Source organism: Osmia lignaria, chromosome 14 (genome assembly GCF_051020975.1).
Source record: "Osmia lignaria lignaria isolate PbOS001 chromosome 14, iyOsmLign1, whole genome shotgun sequence".
Lineage (NCBI taxonomy): Eukaryota > Metazoa > Arthropoda > Insecta > Hymenoptera > Megachilidae > Osmia > Osmia lignaria.
This window is the reverse complement of record NC_135045.1, coordinates 1773166-1793536: the sequence shown is the minus strand read 5'-3', so window position 1 is coordinate 1793536 and position 20371 is coordinate 1773166. Positions and strand designations below refer to the sequence as shown.

At 40.8% G+C, this 20371-nt stretch overlaps 1 protein-coding gene and 1 long non-coding RNA gene across 2 annotated transcripts in view; one reads left to right on the top strand and one right to left on the bottom strand.

Annotated features, from left to right (window-relative positions):
* tok (tolloid-like protein 1 tolkin) overlaps window positions 1–18084 on the bottom strand; it is a 35320-nt gene extending 17236 nt beyond the window's left edge. Inside the window, exon 1 of the mRNA XM_034335117.2 lies at window positions 17895–18084. Within this exon, the coding sequence (XP_034191008.2) occupies window positions 17895–18084 (190 nt within the window). The remainder of the gene's footprint in view (window positions 1–17894) is intronic.
* LOC117609159 (uncharacterized) overlaps window positions 1–19095 on the top strand; it is a 38910-nt gene extending 19815 nt beyond the window's left edge. The window contains exon 3 of the long non-coding RNA XR_004582527.2: window positions 17870–19095. This is a non-coding gene — a long non-coding RNA (uncharacterized LOC117609159). The remainder of the gene's footprint in view (window positions 1–17869) is intronic.
* Window positions 19096–20371: the final 1276 nt, after the last annotated feature.

Sequence of the window (20371 nt, the reverse complement as noted above, 5' to 3'; positions counted from 1 at the left end):
TAAAAAATAATTCTACCGCACAATGGAAATCCAGTGCACCTGGAATAAACATTCAAAGTGTCTTATAAATCGTGACCATAGAAAATATAAAATACCTACTATTTTAAAATATATTTTACGAGCAATTGTTAATTTTCCACGGCGCACAAGGGGTTGGAAAAATGAATATCGCCATTGATTTTCGTCGGATAATACGTTCGAATATTCGTAACACCTCGTCGAAGATAATATACCTAACAATATCGGCAGCAGTATATCGCTGTTAAAATAATCTCGATGCAAGATCAACAGTAGCGTCAGAAGAATGGTCTAATAAAACAGGCGATCCCCATTGTGGCCAGGTTATATCTTATCGACACCCCCGATCGATTTCCTTTAATTAATCCACTCCGTAGATCGCGTAGAGTGGATCCAGCCCAGACATTGGGTTTAATGTTGGCGCGTGTCCCATTAACAGCGGCGAATAATTTGTCGATGGTGGAAATTAGCGAAGCTGATCCTGCCCACCGACACGCCTCGACGTCGATATCTCACCGTTCTGTTAACGAGGTCGCAATCGTTGAACCTGCGACGATGAATTCGGGGGCTAAGTCGTAAATACCGGCTACCATGCAGACTGGTCAACGACTCGTGGACACGCGGCTCGATTTATTCGCTTCGATTAATTCTTCGACGTTGTTACGAGCGACGATGATCTCTCAACCTACACGATCGTTTCTGATTCCCTCTGAACGAAATTTTGCATATTTTTTTTTTTCGTGAATGAAGGGTTGGGCTGATAGGCGATTTAAAATTTGGAATTCAAAAGCTGAAGAATGATGACTGAGTGAAAATTGAAAATTTGATAGAAACAGAAGATCTTTTAAATATTATCATAATTAGAAATTATTATCACTGCAATAACGTGTGAGTTTATAGAAACTTGTTACATTCGGGTACGGGGATTAAACAAACAAATGATTATTGTTTCGTGTTTGATGAACAGAATGTGATCGATTTAAAAGGTTCGATGAGGTATCGATAAATTAGCCGAATTTTTTGTAGATTCGGTGACATTAAACGCGGGGCTGCATGGAAACGTCCGATTCGGTTAATTAATTAGGGGTACACACGCACAGGGGCGGCCGTCCCTTGAGGGGCAGGGACGAGGGTTGAAATCGGCAGATTCACGGCGATACACTCGTAAATACATCCCGCTGCCAACGAGTATTAGGAACGTACGTATTAGTCAACGGACCGTACACGCATTTCCTTCCCTCGGTGTCTGCGACTCATTAATTTATGGTGTTTCACGATCATTCGCTAAATCTGCAAGCGTAACGTCCATTTCCCCGTACCTCCCCTACACGATCCGTTCGTATGACAACGATATTTTAATTATCGTGTTGCGTAGCGCGACACCAGCCTATGTATCACAATCTCCCGTTCTGTTTAATCTACACCATCAGACTTTTTATGATTTCGTTATTTTTCTTCTCTTAATGTACGTTCAACATTTGAACGAATTCTTTTTCTCTTGATTTATCGTTCGGGAAATTCTCGTTGAACGCGAGAGAAAAATTTTCCGCTGCGTTTACTTTCTTGCATTTGGTCTTCAGATATTGCAGAAACTTTTCTAATCAAGTTCATGAAGAATTCATTTCTTTACGCGGTTTAGTTGTCTTACTTGAAACTGATTATCATATCTGAGTGAAATTCACTAGAGAAACGTTTTTCATGGCTAACGAACAGATTAAATTGTAACAAGTACAATTTGACCGAGGTTCAGCATTTAATATCCTAAAGATTTGAATAATTTTCAAGCGTCGTTGCACTCTGTTTGTTGCCACTCGAACAGAATTTCGAGTGTTTTAAATAACAATTGATGCAACAAGCACCATCGATAGGTTACAAACGGGCGCTGGAAAAAAAAAGAAGGAAAGAGAAGAATAAAAAAGCAGAAATCGAATCAACCACAGTATGGATTCGTTGCACTCGAAAAAGGTCAGGCAGAGTTCTACCACTTCTTTGTGTAGTAGCCGTTGGGAATAACAGAAAACTGATACCTACACAGGAAATAAAACAACGAACAGTTTCGAATTTAATTTTCCATTGCGTCACGTACAGAGATCCACGGTACAGAAATTTTCTCTATGAATTTTGTCACACGGCACACGCGCACCCTACCAGTCAGTTACAAACCGCATAATGCCAAACCCCTGTTCGCTTCGACTCGGTGATTTCGTGCCATTCATTGTCAGTCGGTGGATTCACTGGAATATTCGGTGTACTCGGTTAAAATACCTTCGATTCTACGCCTCCGTTTAATGAAGCGAAACGATTAACTCTACTTAACAACGATCGACTATCGGAAAACGCAATCTCTTCTATCGCTTTACAAATAACCCTATGATTCTGATCGAAAATCAGAAGATTGAAAATTATTCGAAACTTTTGAACAGGAATGTACGTTAAAATTTGGACGAGAGTCATTCGGAAGTGGGGAAATTAGACAGTGTCGTATAATTTGATACGAGATCGTTGAAAGAGAGAAAGATCTTTCATGATCAAAGTAAAGAACAGCCACTCGGAATGATTCCTTGAAAGCTCTTATCAGAGATAGCTGCAATTCGCTTGATGATACCGAAAGATTATCTTCGGCTCCCATTTTCCCGATTAAAGTCCCGGGGACAACAAGATTGCCCTTTATCCCGAAAAGGGAATTTCGCCCCATCATTAAACCCCTGATAGCTTTCGAAGAAAGGACATTGTTTTACCAATTAATTTTACCGAACACTGCAACGAATATTTATATCATTTTTACTTGTGAACGATAAACTATGAATGAAAATAAATATAAAGAAAGGAGAGTAAATGAAGGTTTATAAAGGTAGCTGTATATTATTAGAAGAAAGAGGAGAAGAAACATAACAGATTAGAAAGACAGAAACATAGGAGAAAATTTAACGGAGATGGAATGGAAGATACGATTGCTCGACGAACTATCGAAAGCTCTTCAATAGGAAAGCCCGGACGTTCTATCCAGCTAACCGGAAGTAGCTCTTGTCTGGCCCGTTCTGTAAAGTGTTCCGTCTGTCCCTCTCCTTCTCATAACGTCGATGCTCTTGCAAATGTCCTGGAAATGGAAAAGGAGTCTCCTCAGATCGATTCGGAGATTGGACCACTTCCGACCTTCCGTTTGGCTGTCAGCCACGATCCTGTGGTTGCACCGATCGCAGTTTCAATGTTATTTAACCTCCTTACACATTTCGGCATTAATCGCCACGTAATTGGGAGAGATTACATTCGAACGATAGCAGACGCAGCGATATCGATAGGGTAACAAAAGTTCTCAGATATTAATACTGTGCTATTGAAATTTGAAGCATTAGAAATTGTTACTTTAACCTAGTGACACGACAGTGTACTAGGAAATGACATTACCTCTTTATGAACGCTTTGAATACCGTGGAGGTCGGTTAAAAAACAATTTTACCTTTTTTGATTAATCAAATTAAGATCGCTTGTTTTCAGTTGCCTAAAAAATATGCCAGCCAGGAACGATATTTTGTGTAAATATGTAGGAAAATCGCGTAGAAAGGAGTAACCCTCATAAACAATTCTACTTCCTGCCGGAGCAGTCACTTTTGTCTTCCTAATTCCCTTTGTTTCATCCCTTGCAACCGTGAAACAACAAGACGAATATTTGCTATATAAATCATAGGATGAGTTGTACGGCTACTCTACAGAGAACTTTCGGTATAACTAAAATAAATTTACACTATATTTTATTTTATCCGGAGAAAGAACGTCATAACGTCCAATTTGTGTAGTAATCATTTTTTATCATTATCCCCGCGTTTTCTCTCACTCTATCACTCTTCGTTGTCATTTTCATCGCGATTCTCGACGAAAAATTAGGCAAAAAAGTTCTCAAACGATTCCCTTTCTCGTTGATTCATTGCAAGACGCGTCTGAACGGATACGAAATAGCGTACTTTTGAACATCGTTCCCTGGCCGATACTCTCGAATTTTTCCCTGTACCTGAGATTCGAGGATAATGCGACGTGGCGCGTTTAATACAGCAGATATATAGAAGCCCGGTGTGCGTGTGTCGTATTGATTCGAATGGAGAAGCCTCTCGCATCGCAGCGAACCTCTATCGCGTCGGATTAAACGCTTGCGTACGCTACTGACGTCAACTTTCCGTCCCTTTTCTTTTTTTCCTTTGTCCAGTTTCATTTTTTCCCTCGATCACGGTTCGCGTTTTCTATTTTATCTTTTTAAATCGAAGTCGAAGTGTTAAATATCGGTTCATCGAATAAGCCAGCCAACTCGAGACCGTCTTCCGGATTCAGACACGCGATATCCGGTGTGCAAGCGTACCGGATATCGTCGCGCGGATCAATCGCGCTTTTCCACGAACGGTAACTTTTTCCTTTATTCTTCGATCGAGCCAAGTGTCAAGAGATAGCCTATCAACCTCTGACACGATGGTAACTAACTCGTATGGATTTCCTGTAGTTTGAACCGCGAAGAAACGGCATCGGTCCGACGCGACGTCTCGCTATTTATTCGCCGCGACGCGACGCGACGTTTGCGAACTGTCGAAGAAGTTTTCAGCCCCCCTTATGCGGTAAGGGAGCCGAGGAGTTTCGCTATCTGGGCGTGAATCTGTTTTCGTGTCTCGCGGAATATGAGGCTGACGTTGAATAATGCATCCGCGGCTGAGCTGCTTCAACGAGCGAGCGAGACCCACCTACACCCCTCAACATTCATTTCACGGTCTCGCGATTGAATCAACTTTTAATTGTGTTCCCTTCCTTCTTCGCGGTTATTCATACGTCGCTCGAGATTACCAGGAAAGGATTTCATCTTAAATTTATCGATATTTATTGAAATCCAATTAGTCGTTTCAAAGGACTAATAGAAATTTGCTTTAATTACAATACATTACAATTTAACGCTCTGTGCGACAGTTATCGAGGTAAGGTGTGTACACTTCGTACCGACTGCTTTTCAATTTCATTTTCCATTCGAGCGGAAAATGTCCGAGCGGTCATCTCGAGCGAACGTGGAAGGCGAGCATTGAACAGAATCAAAGTCAGGAAGCACGCTGCTACGCAGATGGTAGCCGGACGTGATGAAAACGTATCCCTTAGGATTAGGTCGACTTCTCACCTGGGATGAGAGTTCCAAAAAAGGAAGGTCGCTGTAAGAAGAAACGTCTGATGACATCCGATGCTAACGGAATACTCCTTATTTTATCATTCAGAAAAATTCTTTAGCATCCTTCGAAAATTAGAATACTCGAGGACAGAGATGCGAATGTGAAAGGTTTTTTCTGTTTGCAAGAGTATTACCTCTTGCAAGGTAGACTTCAAAGTTCACCAAAAAGTTTTACTATGTAATTTTAAACTTCCATTTACCTCGAAACGATTCAAAGTTTTGAATCCAGAGGTGGTCAGACGTTTCACTAAAATTTTCAAGAAAAATGAAGATTTTATAAGATCGATGGTTCCGATGCTCTTTATAAAATTTCGTTTATAAATAATATCGACCACGAACTTCGAGATGAGCGACTGAATTATCGATACTGAACTAAAATACAAGAGTATTCGTTTCAATTGAGTTCAGTCGTATCATATAATATGTATGCGGCCACCGGTATTTTTCACTAAAGAAAACGAGTGTTCCTTGTATCGTAGTTTGGGTAATAGCATAGTGTAACGGTCCATCAATCTTCCGAGAAATTTATTGGTTACGAAGAATACGTTAAGGGTTCCCTGTGATCATCGGTTTAACAGCCTTGCTGAAACATCCCGCTGACGCGACATGAAAAAAAAAAGGATTTCTAAAGTTTCTTTCAAGCGTTCTTCGTAAATTTTTACAGGCTCCTTTTCTAAAGTAAAATCTGGTGGCAATAATTTTCGAAATATTCATTCGATCGTCATCTTTTCAAAGGGTGACTGGTTGTAAACTCGAATCTGCCGGCTGTATTATACGTCGGTAACAAGCAAACGGGTCGTTTGTTGAAATTTCAAGCCGGAAGCAACGCGTCGGAAGAAGCGAAATAATTTTCGGTACGTTGTCCACCGCGAATCGTTGTCCAAGAACGTCCGGACGTTCCTCGTAACCTGGAGCCCATCCACGCTTTGTTCGCTCGAAAAGAGCAAAGTAAAGTGAAATAGAGTAGTTATATACAGGAAGCGAAGAGAGAGCGACCGAGAGTCAACCTCGTTTCATTTTAGCCTTGTCCTCGGCCCGTTTCCTTCGCGTACACGTTTTGTTCTCCTCGACTTTTCTATCCCTCCGTTCCTCTTTCTCTCGCTTTTCTCTCGGTTATATTCCTCGGCCTGTTTCCGGCTTGAATCCTCGCCGCATAGTATGTGGGTCAGAGGCACCGTGCCACCCTTTCCGTCTGTCACCGTCGATCGTGAATCGAACTAGTTGAAATTTGACTTGGAATTTCGTACGAGATGCCTCAGAGGAGGATGCATGCATCGTCGAAGGAATGGGTGGCAAAATGTCGGTCACACGCGTTTCATTCCATTGACCCTAACGTAGACACGGCTTCCTTCTCTAGACACCCTTTCTTTCTTTTCGATGTTTACCCCCGCATCGTTCCGCAAGATTTTACGTATTTTCCACTGGATAATACGTACTTTCTTCTTTTCTTTTTTTCATCGAATTTGAAAATCAAGCGATAGCTCGACGAAAGAAATCGTATATGATATAATTAACATAATTATGCGTTGGATATGAACTATTAGGACAGGAGCTGGTTCACGTAGAAAGGCGTTCGTAATTTCATATCGAGCACGAAATAAAACTACAGCCACACTTTCGCACGATGTTAATGAAGTGAGAGTGAATTAAATTTTCTTTGATCTCGAAGCGAGCGCCAGAAGAGGGCTAATTTTTTTCTGAAACGACACCCGGTTATTACTTTAGATATATTATATACTACGATCTAATTCACATTCGTTTGTAATTATCAATCGCGTTGAAATTTAAAGAAAACCAATTTCTTATTTCATGCAAGTTTTATTTTACTCTCGAGCAGAGGTTGATTTAATAGAATTAGATAGCATCGAAGTTTGTCAAGTGTTTCGAGCAAGTACCGACTAGTTTTATGTAAGAAGCCGGAGGGAAACGTAGGGTTACGTGTCAGTCGAAGTGACTTTTCTTTCTTGCAGCCTTTTTTTTCCCCGACACCGATTTGAAACGCTAACGATACAGTCACGTATCCAACGGGGCTCGGCAACCGCTTGGAAAAATGGGAATAAAGGCGTTATCACGCGACCGGAAAAGGACCGAAAGAACGATCGTGGAACGCTAAGTTAAGTAGAATGGAATAATTAAAACGGTATTCGCAGTCCGATTATTTCAACGACGGCGCAGAAAAAAGAAGAGCGACAGGGATAGAGGAAAATCGTTGGAAAGTGAAGGGAGAGAAAATAGGAAGAAAGAGAAATGACTGGACGAGTGCCAAGCGCAGCGGGGAGGAATGCCATCTGCAGAGATCGCCGATGAGGGTCCGAGCAACCCTTAATTTCTGTTTATTTCATAATCCCTTCCATGGTCAAAGGGGGAAAAAAAGGGTCATTTTTCGAGGCGTTGTTGCCGGTTTATTAGATTTCCTTGCGATTATGTTGTTCTTTCGCTTGCTCCCTAGAATCAGTTTATTAGCCTAAGGGTTTAATACCACCCTGAGGCGTAGTTTACGTTTTCTAATATCAACAAATTTTATTGTTTTAAATATGAGACTGACTCGTGCTTGTCCTGAATATTATCGTCTTTCACTTTTATTTTACCAATCAAATTATTCCCAGATGAATCGATATACCACTCACTTTTCATATACCTCACCCATTTCGAGCCACTTTAGTCGCTTTGAACTTGGCTCCGTTGATGGCGCGAATTGAATCTAATTTCGATACTTAGGTTACTTATTGCAGAACCTTTTAAAAAATTATTGATTAATTCCATATTTAATTATATGAGATTCATGTAATTTCAATCTTCGAGTTGATTCTAAGATTACAGTTTAAATATTTTCAATGTTTCTCAAGTTTCTCCATTGGGATTAATTTCTGTATGTTATTAATTGAATTAAATTTACTGCATATCTTCTGTTGAGTAATCAAATGTTGTCAATGAATTCTAATTTCAATCCGTTTGAAACAGGCAGAAAACAATGGCAATTGGTGTATTCTTTTCCCAGAAAAATGCTTTAATTGAAGTTCATTAATTTCCACGTCACTTAATTATGTTCTTAGAAGCTTGAAGAATGCTGACCTTAGCGTACTCGCTGCAACCCTTGACATGTTGGTATTGTTAACAATTCTAAGTGTATCTCATTATAACAAGACGAGATGAAGGGTTAAGGAAGAGAAAGAATAGAGAAAAAAAAATAATAACGAATGTTGGACTGAAAATAAAAGAAATGAAAATTTATATTGCAGATAAATTATTACAATTTTATGTAGATTGAGGTCGTATGAATCTAACTTAACCTCCATATGAAAAATTAATTAAGGTTCTCTTTAAATATTTTATCTACAAACATCTTTTTCAACGATTCGTGAATCGTATTAAGCAAAAGTTTCATTTATTAACGTCGACAACGAACGAATCAGCATAAAGTCTTGTTAAAATTATAGAATGGTTTGTTTGCCGGGGCAAAAATTAATATTCAAAGAATTGCATACAAATAAAATCGAGTTGGCTGTCAAAGAAGTGGAAACAACGCGAACTTTTGATGTCTGGTGTACTTAGCCGTATCCTGATAACATCTACGTGTACTTAAACGAGTCGATTGTTCTTATGAAGGGACGTGTTTATCGTTGTTCATAAAATGACTTGGATTCCTCTGAGAAATACGTCATACTGACGTAATCTTTCAACAGCAATTTCCCTTTGTCCTTTCTTCATCTCTCCGAGTGTCTTAATTAATCAATCCCTACAAGTCATCGTGAATGTTTCAAATTTAAAGAAATCGTATGAAATTTCAAACGATATCGATATCATATTAATTTTGTAAGCTAAATTGAGACGCGAAACGAGCGCGTTCTGAATAATTACAATTATAGCACGCCGCGCTACACACGATCAATTTCACTGTACCAGTCGGCGCGTGTTAACGCGTGATTGATTCGTAAAAGCAATTCCATCTATATTCGATCGAAGCTATCTGTATTATAAAAAAAAAAAAAGAAAAGAAAAAAGAAATTGAAAATTTCGGATGAAATTCATCTAAATTTAGCCACGAAGCGGGTATATTCACGTGATCGTTCCAAAGACAATTTATCTCGAAACAAACGTCGGTTATCACTTTGACACTGACATATATTATTATTAGCTTCTTAAAACGTTTTTACCGCTGCCCGCTTTCGTAATTCCACCGCAATCACGAAGTTGTAGAAAGCGTTCCAATTTTTCACATGGTACTAACATCTTTCAAGAATTCCAAGGAAACTTAATTGCCGACAATAATTATAATTAATGATTAAAATTATACCTTCCAATTGGTCGATTATCAGCTGTGCGTGATAAACAAAGGTAAACATAAAATGAACGAGTAAATAAATTATTAGCGAGTGGGAAAGTTTGTAAGAAATCGAAGTGGTTCTCTGAGCCGAGGCTGAGAATCGCGAAGTTGACGTAGAAAAACATTCAGGAACTAGGCGACACCGTTAATTGAATTACTTGATTACACTCCCGCGGGCGCGGCTTCGTTTATGCCAATTAGCGCGCTCGTTAGCGGTAAACGCCGCATCGTGTCACGAGAGAATCGTCCTCGTTGTTATTTCTCTCTTCCTCTCTCTCTCTCTCCATATCTCGTTATCCCCGTTCCGTTCATACACCGGAGAAACGTTTGATCTGCCTTTTCGACCTCTCCTTCTGCCCCTTTTATTAACTACACTTCATTAAGAGATACATGGAAAATAAACACCGAAGAACCGAAGGGAAGAATAAAGTTAAACTGCAACGTAACGCGTTGTTCCTCCTATGAATTTCAATTAATTACTCGTTCAAACGATCTGCCATTGTATCGGTACGCTCGATCGCTTTTCCCGCACGTTTTATCGACTCTTTAACGTTTCGATTGCCGACAGAAAAAGAGACCGTGATAACGTGTGTCGTTGGAAGTTTCTGTGATGTAAATGTAAAAAGCTTTGTATTTCCACCCCATCTAGATATCGGGCATTTTTCTTTTAAAATTTCTTCGATGCAAATCGAAGGGAATTGAAATCCTAGGACCGAGTCGTGATTCAGAAAGCTGCAAGTTTCTTCCACGCTTTCTAGGATCGTTGCCATAATTGAGCGAGTAATTACAATAACGGCTATTGTTCAAGACTGTTCATTATAGTACACGTTCTTCGGTGTTTTGTTGAGAAAGAAACAATTTCTGTCAGAAATCTGCAACATCCAAAAGCAAGGGTGTTGGAAATCTCGAATCGATTAATCATCGATTTTGTGTAATTATCAATCGGCCGGCTGTTACCGATTGTTTTCAGGAACAATATACAGTAACGATATACAGAACAGAACTGTATTAACAATTGAATCCGATCAAACAGTAGGATACTAAGCAAGTACGCCGTTAACGACCCATAAACCTAAACCGCCAACCTCTCTATAAATCATTATAACCCAACTGTCCCTCTCTTTGAATCGAATTCGCAGGTCCGCGGGACAGGAAGCATTTGCAAACGCCATTAAAATCCGAACATTATTATTCGACACAATACATTCACGTAGCATTCTTGAAATTGTCGCCATCCGAACCGCAACCACTTTACGAATCATTGTACCATTAGTATTATCACCTAAATCATTATTTGCAATGTGACACTAAAATTTCTTATTAGAATTTGATTAATTTCAAAAATTAATAAAATGCATAAGGAATCTCGATTTGTTGCAACTATAAGAGATCGGGATCCGGATGTCAGTCGCGAGTTACAGCAAGCCGATTCCGGTTCGCGGTCGTGGGACGTTTTAGAGCGTGCACCGTGACCGGTGTAAATCAAGACGAACGATGTTCGATTTCCAGGAGCGTGCCGCGAAACGAGAGGTGTTCTCTCGTGACAGACAGAATTCCTTTCCGGTCGGGGTGCCAGCTCCGAGATAGCTTTGCTTCTGTCTGCGTAATCGCGTGATTGCGTGGACATATCGGAATACTAGGCGACACGTAACTTCCACCAGGTGTGATATTACATCTGCATTATTATATCGATGCGCGCTGTTCGATATCCAAAGGGATTCGTTCTCTTGGCGATAGGGATTAAGGTCGTTTTACCATGCAATCATAAGTTCTTGGTTCCATTAAGGTAATTGTTCAAGTTAATTGTAATAAATTAGATTGTCGTGTATTAAAGGGTTGATTTTGAAAAATAATCATAATTTCGTTAATATTCTTCAGAGAAAATGGCTGGTTCTTTGGTAGAACAAACAATGCATCAACTAGTGTACAGCTTCACGCGATTGCCTGTGGGATTATGATTAAACTATACACGCAAGCACGAAAGAACAAGTTTTATCTTGGCTCTCGGCTGAATTTATAGCAATGTCACACCGGTATCGTTCGCAACTTTGAAACATTTCTCGCGAGAATGACGAGCATCGTTAGTTTCCATTCGTACGCTCAGTTCCGCAGAATTTCGACAAGTCAGCAATGCGTATCGGAATGTACATTCATTTCTTTCCTCGCTATCGTTCCCCGGACGGTCGATCCGGGACATTTAAAACGACTGTCGCAGCATCGTGGAAAGCTACATATTCAAGCTATTCCGCTGCATCGGAACAAACGGAACAAACGTCGTTGAAATAATCCTACCGTTAAGACACCTACTTGACGAATTCATTAAAAATTTTCAAAACTTCTAATTATAAATTCAAAGTTTTTCCCGTACAAATCGCACGACGTTTTTCTTTCGCCGGTAATATCTGAATTTTCATCGTACTTTTTTAACTACCTATGTCGCTGTCTGCCTGTTTATTCGAAACGATGACGAAGCGATGATTACATGCAGGTTAATGAAAATTGAAATTCGCTCTGCCCATGAATTACAAAGCAGAGAAACGGGTTCGCTCGGTGCAGCTCGTTCGATCACGATATTCTAGCATCGAACCGAGGACACGAATTAACGGTAGCGGCCAGTCAATTTACGGGGAAACAATGCGACCTAGGTGTAAGAGCGAAGCGTCCAGGAAAGGTGGAAGGAGGGTAGTTGAAAAAGCTGACCGCATGTTTTGCGGAGATAAAAGTTGAACGAAAAACAAAGCGAAACGAGTGAATGGGAGGCGAAGAACGAGGGTGGGAAAAAGAGCACGTCCATCCGTTAGGGGCAGTTGGCGGAACTTTCAAGCTGCCATAGGAAACGTCGGGAACGCTGAAATGCATTAAAATTCATCGCGTAATGACCGTCATAACCGGCTCAGGTTCGCTTCAAAAAACCCTACCTCTGAAGAAAGAAGGATTTTTTCTACGCGAAGAAACGAGCCTCCGAGGTAAAGTCAGACGGAAATTCGTGCTTCGAGCCTCGTATTAATTGCAACATCATTTTTTACCTACCCCTGAAGATATTTGAAAGGAAAACAGAAATTCTAACTAACGAAGGAAATTCATCCACATTTTCGATTATCCCTAGGAGCTTTCTCATTCGAAATGGTCCATCAAACACACTCTGGAAAAGTTATTCGATTAACTCCCGGAATAGTCTGGATAAATTTACCATTCAACAGTCAGTTGCAAGGGAACCATACCGAATACGTAAATACATACTTGCGTAACGTTTCCCGTAAACGCGTTTATCGACACACGAATCCCTGCGCCCCGAGCACGGTAATCGCAAGGCAGCGGCGACAAACGTATCTTACAACCGCGGAAACAAAGCGTCGAATTCGGCTAAAATGTACTCGCGATCGCTCGTAATCTGTGATAAACAGATGATAAACCGGCGTACCGTAAAATCCTATGAAACACGCGAAACCCTCAAAGTACAGCTTTCGATTCCACCTTTTCCGTCGCGCGGAGAAGCCGGTCCCCCTCGAACTGTTCCTTCTGTAAAATCGATATTTATACAATCTCTCGCGACAGTTTCAAAGCGTTCAACTATTTCGTCGAAATTTGAACCTCTTTTCGGATGTAACTCGAATCGCATCTTCGACGATGACGGATGAAAGAAATAAACTAGATCGATCTGGAAAATCATCCGTCTCGGTGTAAGATCTAGCGTTGTTCGCGGTAGCGAAGATCGGTCTGGCTAACGAGCAAAAAGCACGAGGTACCGTTCTGCGTGCTTTGGACTCTGCTCGATGAAAAGACTGACCGCTCGAGTATCGTTGAACTCGCGTGCGCTATAATGCGTCTCGGTGCACGCGACTGATGCACGCTCGAGGAACCTGCTTTTCATGTCCCAATTGCGGCCTAGGCCTCGTCGGCAGCCGTGCTCCTCGAGATTTTTCCTCTCGCCTCCTCCGTTTCCTACCTTTTCATCCTTTCGATCTTTAACTTCATTAATTTCTTTCTTCATCGGATAACGGGTTAAGATGCGGAGCAAACATTCGCGAAGAATTTCAATAGCACCCTCGTTTCAAAAATTCGGAACAACGTTGAAATTGAATTGGTAAATCTAGATTTTGCAATTATACGATATTACCGGTGTATCGATCGCGCGATTTATGATGCTCGTTTCGCTACGATACGATAGGTTCTTTTTTTTTTTTTATGGAGAAGATATGGCAAGCCAAGGGTTGCGGAGATAGCAGAAAGTATTTCGGTGTCATTTGCTCGAGCATTTACCCGGCCAATGAGCTCAGAGTGGTTCTCTTGGGAGTCGCGTTGCATATTTTGTAACAAGCGTACTCCGCAAACGAGAAACGTTGAAGATTTTAATTGTAAAACAGCAACGAGGGTAGGCCGCGATAAATTTCTCGTACAATTAACGATTACATCACTCTAATTACTGATCATTTCAATTTCATGATTGCTGTTTAATTGAAACTCTTATTATCTGGTAAAAGTTTGAAATTTGATTAGATCCAAGGGGACAGGATTTGAGAAATTTCGAAAATTTATATGCGTTTGAAAAATTTCACTGATCAAGTGAAATTAATTAGTTTTAATTATATTCAAAACAGGCTATGTATTAAGCTAATCATCGCGCGTGCGAAATGATTTCGTTTCGCGATCTTTAATAGAGCGGGAAAGAATAATAAGCGGCAACGCGCACGTTAATAATCGAGGTTGGCGTGTTAACGCTTTCTAAGAGTTTCTTTCTTTCCTTCTACTCGAACGGTGGATTTTCAAAATGAAATTACACCGGGCCAACGGCGGAGAATCGAAGAAAATGGCCTGGAACCTTTATGGAAGGCTGGCATGGGATGAAAAAACCTTGGGGAAGATCGATATGGGGAAATAAAATCTCCCGTTTCTCCGTCGAGTGGTAATTTCATGGAAGTTCCAGCGAATCCAGATAGGAAAAAGTCAGTCGTCGATAATTGCCTCTGTAATGGCTGGTAGAGGTTAATGAGAAGAAAAAATTCAGAGGTAACAGCGGAAAAAATTCTGCGGTTGGAAAGGTCATCTGTGAAAACACATTTCTGAAATTTTACATCTCATTCGTGAAAGTACCATCCCTTTTTTTTTTATTTTTTCCTTCTAAGAGCTTCTACTATTTCGGTCGATATAAGAGAAAATACATGTAGGGTAAGCTGTACAATGATTGGCACCCTTAAAGGCTATGATGGCTGAAATTTCACCCTCCGCGAATTTCTCAGTAACCATCGCAGTGCCATTTGCAACCGAGCAAACATTGATATTAAATAATAATATAACAAATTAATTGCTTTTTACATTTTTCACTGACTTCTAAAATAAAAGGAAAATTGCTGGAGTGAAATTTTCATCCCTTACACAGGGGATACTGTAACGTAAATAATTGTTGAAACGTTGTATTGTTATTGTTAAATAATTGTTTTCTATACAATGATATCGACACCATAGCGAGATAGGTGAAACGTAGCACCCAATGAACGGTGTACTTCGGGGGGTCGTCCAACGGCGAACGACGTCGTTTTTTATTTAAATCGGACGAGGATAAATTGTTTCATTTACGGGAATATTTATTAGCAAGTTCTCGGTGTTGCCGACTTAATAAATTCGTTTCCATCTTCGGCCGGGCCGGAGCATTATCGTCGTTCCACGCTTATTTACATTAAGTACGTTCAACTTGCGGATGATTACGTTCTTGAAAATCAATGAATATTATCGTTTAGCCGCGGGCATCATAACGTGCCCTGTTATTCTTCTCTATTGCTTTCTGTAATTCATTTATCGATTCAACTGATTGATGCTTACGGTCAATAAAAACATGTACATAATTCTATTACTCGGGAAACGATGAATTGCTATCTTCGAAAGAAAAAGAGAGAACCACGTAGATAATACATCGACGATGTAGCCTGATAGATAAATATGTGTACTTGCAAAGAACTTTAAACTGTGTGCACGAATGCGCGATAAAAATATTTAGTAGCGCGCGAAAGAAATTTTTCAGAGAAAGGAATAAACTTGTACGCTATTTGTGGTTCGATAGTGGTATCCAGCATCGTTTTCTTTAAAATAAAAATATATATTTTTCAAGCTGAATTTATAGTGACGTTGAATTTATTTACACAATTGGATTTGGAGGGTAATTTTCACACCCTCGAATAATTAGGTCTAAATTGACCTGGTATTGATTAAAATCGAAAATCAGTATTCCTTAGCCACCGTTTAAGGAAGCAAGCGTAAGCTAGATATAACAAGTTGTCCGCAACAGTAGCCATTCAAGGCATTATCCTGTCGGTGGTTGATCTTAATCTAAATTGCTGAAAGTTCCCGTGAAAGAGGGATAATTCAAAGCCCCTTTTCTCGCTCTCTTTTCACCGGTTCGTCGAACGAACTTGCAAACGATGAGACAGAGAGCCGATCGTTTGTTCCTCTCGACAAGCAGCAATTAGCAATAGCAAACCCTTTTGTCCTCGACGGAGGAAGAATCCAACGACGAACCCATTCATCGATTATTATAACATCTACCGCGACCTTTCCCGGACGAAAAGAAGCTGGGAAAGTTGAGATTTCTTTTAAAAAGGCGCCATTCGCGAGACAATTTCGTCCCAGCTCGATAAACTTTGCGTAATTTTTCCAATTGTCAGCTCAAACTCTTCGTCACGTTTTCAACGAGATTCCCCGCGATGTTTACGAGCGTCCCTTTACTTTTTAACGCGACACGAAAGCTTTGTTTCGCACTCGTCTCCGCTGAAAATAGGACAAGTATGCAAATTGATATCATTTACAAGAAACGGTCCTGTAAGACCCGAGGTAGGGAAATTTTATTCCGGTCTTGGCCGAAAGTTTTTCACATGAAGAGAGCACTTTTCTTCGTTCGAAGGGCACTTGTTAAAATATCGATCAAGCCCTTTGGACCGAATGGATTCGCTAGTTCGATCAAACAGATGCGTCTTCCCTTTCCAAATTCAAGCTTCTTCTGATAATTAATTTTTCTGTTTTCCCTTTTCTTCTTCGGGGAGAAGATAAATGAAAAATGGAGCAAAACCGTGGGTAAGATGGATTCCTTATTCGTCTGTCGGTGTTTTTTCCAACGCTAGACCGACACCCTGGTCGAAAGGATGATCGCGTCATTTTTCATTCTCCGTTCGGTAGTGTTCTGCGAGCTTCTGCCAAGGCACGCCCAGAATAATCAGTGGGAAAAGGAGGAAAGGTCCTTTCTGGCTTAGCCCATCGAACGATCCCGGACCCTTCGAGTGTCCACGTAGTCTGTTAGGCACAATGAGCATCGTGGCTCTTTTCGAGAAGGAAAGATTATCGGACGCCGCAGGACGAGCTGCTTCAATAATGGTCAGTGGCCCTTACCGAGCCGCGTTCCTTCTTGATTGGCCAATCTCGCTTGTCCCTTCAGCTTTCTCCGTCTTCCTTCGTCCTCTCGTTAATTCGAAAGCGTAAGACCGATTTCGGTGCGTGCCTTAGTTAGCCCAACATCGTTCGAGCATCGGCTTTTCATTCCGCTGTACCACCGTCAGAGAAATGGAATCAATGGTCAACGATATAAACAAACGTTCGTCTTTGATTCGCTCGAACAATTCGATAAAATTTTTCCTTTCTTCGTTGGCCTTGCGGTTGCGTACAATGAAGACAATTGTAATTTCTCGCAATTACTTATAGAGAAAACAAACGACGATTTTAATTGATTAATAAGAGAAAGAATCGGTTTCTTTAGTTCTCCTGTGGGTATTCATTTTTGATATTTTTCATATTCCTGCGAGAGGACCGTTATCAGTGGGAGTCTGTTTTAATTGAAATTCGATAAACGCTCAGACGAGATCGGGATTTTCACGAAATACGAAGCCGCGATATACTCGATTATTCCGAATAACGCGTGTTTAATCGCACTTCGCCGGCGATCGGACAATATTTTGCAATAACATGCAAATTTTCTGTCGAGCGCAACGATGCCGCTCCGTAATTGTATCTCCTACTGCCGGCTATTTCGCAACACATATTACGCAAACTAATGGAAAAAGAGGAAAATTTCTTCGTTATCTACTACAATACCGATAACGTGTACGTTTTTACCATTTTCACTGCGGAACGCGTTGATCCGTTTTACATAAGCGCGCGTACAGAATACGAGTTACGTTGTTTTCTGCCGCCTTTTATTCCCGTGTTAAATTCCCCTGAGATACGAGTAGCAAATGATGCGATAGCTTTTTCTTTAACATTAATACAATTATTAGAAACACCATCGAACGTATTCAAAGGAATTTCTAATTTCTATCCACGTAAAACTGGAACAGGTTGTTTTTATATCTGTTCAGAGCAGAAACAAGTTGGCCCGCTTACCAGCTTTACAAACGTCTACATCCAGATCACCGCTGATTCCATGAGGGAACTTTGTGTTGAGCAGTTGGTCGACGGTAAATCTACGCCTGTGCCTTCGATACTCGTTCTCCGTTGAATGAGCGTGGACCGCCCGGGAATCGGCGCATCGGCACGCCAGCCAGAAGATCGAAACCAAGAACAGCAGTCTCATCTCGATACCGTCGATCGGTCGAAAACGACAACGAGCGGGGTGTCTCTTCTATCGGCACCCTAGCCCATCAAAGACCAATCGTACTACCGTTTACACCGATGCATTTGCCACTGTTTTCTCTTTCACCCTGTCGTTCACCGACTCGAACTTCACCACTCGACTGGAAATGTTGTGATTATTTCTCGAAACGATAATCACCGATCACATCTCCAGATTTTTTTTATAACAGACAAATTAATAAGAAAAACGATGAAATTTCTTCGATTCGTTTATTCTCGCTCGTAGAATGAAACAGATTTCATCCGCGACGAAATGTACGAAGGCGGGAAAACGATAAATGAATAATGAACACGATGTTTCTATAGAAGTAAGTTAGATGATATTTGACGAATATTTATACGCGGGAATCGAGAAGAAACGGTGGAATAATCGTGCGTACGAACGCGGGTGATACGTAATCGTTACTGAAGTTCGCTCGGACGCCGATCGAGGAACTTGACGAAGATCCCGTGTACGTCATCGAGCTGGTGATAAGATGATCGCGAGGAAGGCAGCGGGAGCGCGGTCAAAGTTCGTGTTACAGATTAGAGGGACTGTATTGCCGGCGGCGATCGTCCTTGCGTGGAGAACGTGGAGAACAGACTGATCGTCCCTCGCGGCCGACACGACGCGTCGTTGGAAAGCGCGCGCTCGTACTGGCATTAAGTCGAGAGAGGGATAGAGGAGGAGGGGGATACGTATGTATATATCTAGAGGGGATGCCGGGAACAAGCAGAGTCTCCTCCCTCGCAAACCTGCACGCCACGAGGGTGGCCGAGACACTGACCGAGCTTCCGTGGTTTGCTCGACAGCGAACCCTAAAGAATCCTCCACCGTCGAAAAACACTTGTGCCACGCTCTACATAACGCTTTCCTTTCGCAATCTCTCATCTTCGAGCGATCTATTAGAATTATTCTTTTTAACATAATCTGTGTTAAAATTAAAATAACTGGCAAAATTATTACAAAACATTCTGTTATTGGTATTATTTCGGCAGAGTGGGACACAAGGAAAATATTGTAGTATGTAATATTCCAAAAAATTGTCTAATTTGAGCTAATAATTATCTCAATATTTAATTAATTAATTATTAATAATTGTCTTGTTTTTCCAACAGTCTTGAAGTCCCACTCTGCCGAAATAATACCCTATTATTTTTCACCAATCGTGATTTGAATATTTTCAACCCTCTTCAACGATAGAAACGGTTCGATTTATCCGCTAATTATTGTTACAACAAATTCATACTCCATAAAAATGAAACGATATTCGTTCGGCTAATTGTAAGCGATGAAACAGAAACAAAATGTATATCCAGTTAGTTGGAATGGCGTTTTGCGCGAGCAATTGTGCGTTAAATTGAAAAATTCATGGTACACGTTCGAGGACGGAACGAGCAGGATATTTAATAGGTATTTTCATGGAAACGTAGCGGCGTCGCTTTCGGCTACATATTGATAAATATTCCAAAAGTGGCGGGGCCGGTCGCCCACGGAAACACGTGTTTCATATCCCACGCAACGACCTGTATCGGTCAAGTATCGGATTACTGTCATGGGATCACCCTTTAGGAACCCTGTCTGTCTATCCGAGGGTAAGTGCATGTCGACGCTGCACAGAAACCCTCCACGAGAATAATCTCTGTAGGTACGGGGGGTGAAAAACCGAATTCTCTTCTCTGTTAACATCACGCACGAACGAACAGAGTCCGCGTTACAATGGACGACCAATGGAAAACAAATGACCATTTTTAAATTGACAAGAGCGTGAATCGTTTGAGCACATCCGGAGCTATCATTTGAGATACCGGTAGCATTTCGGTAAAAATAATTTGATAATAATGTTTAATAACGATTTGACAAGATTAACCACGATTAGCAAAGGGAAACTGGTTGAACGGACAATTACATCCATGAGTTTAATTAAAATCATTATGGAGGTGTGTATTAGAAGCAATAAGTTAGGCGTTCGTGGTCGCAGCTGCACGTGAGGCGTTAAGTGTAAAAGTAATAACGTATCTCACGACACGGTGATCGTGGAAACCTTTCGTAAAACGTCGACCAATATTTATGAAAAAAATCGATCAGATAATGGAGATTGTTAAACGGTGAAATTTTCCTCTACAATTAGCGTAAAATATTAATTAGCTCAAAGTTTGCTACAATTAGCGTAAAATATTTGATAGGTCCGCGGTACGTGTTTCCAGAATTTTGTCGGTGCCCTGTTCGTCTCCTGAAGAAAAGAGAG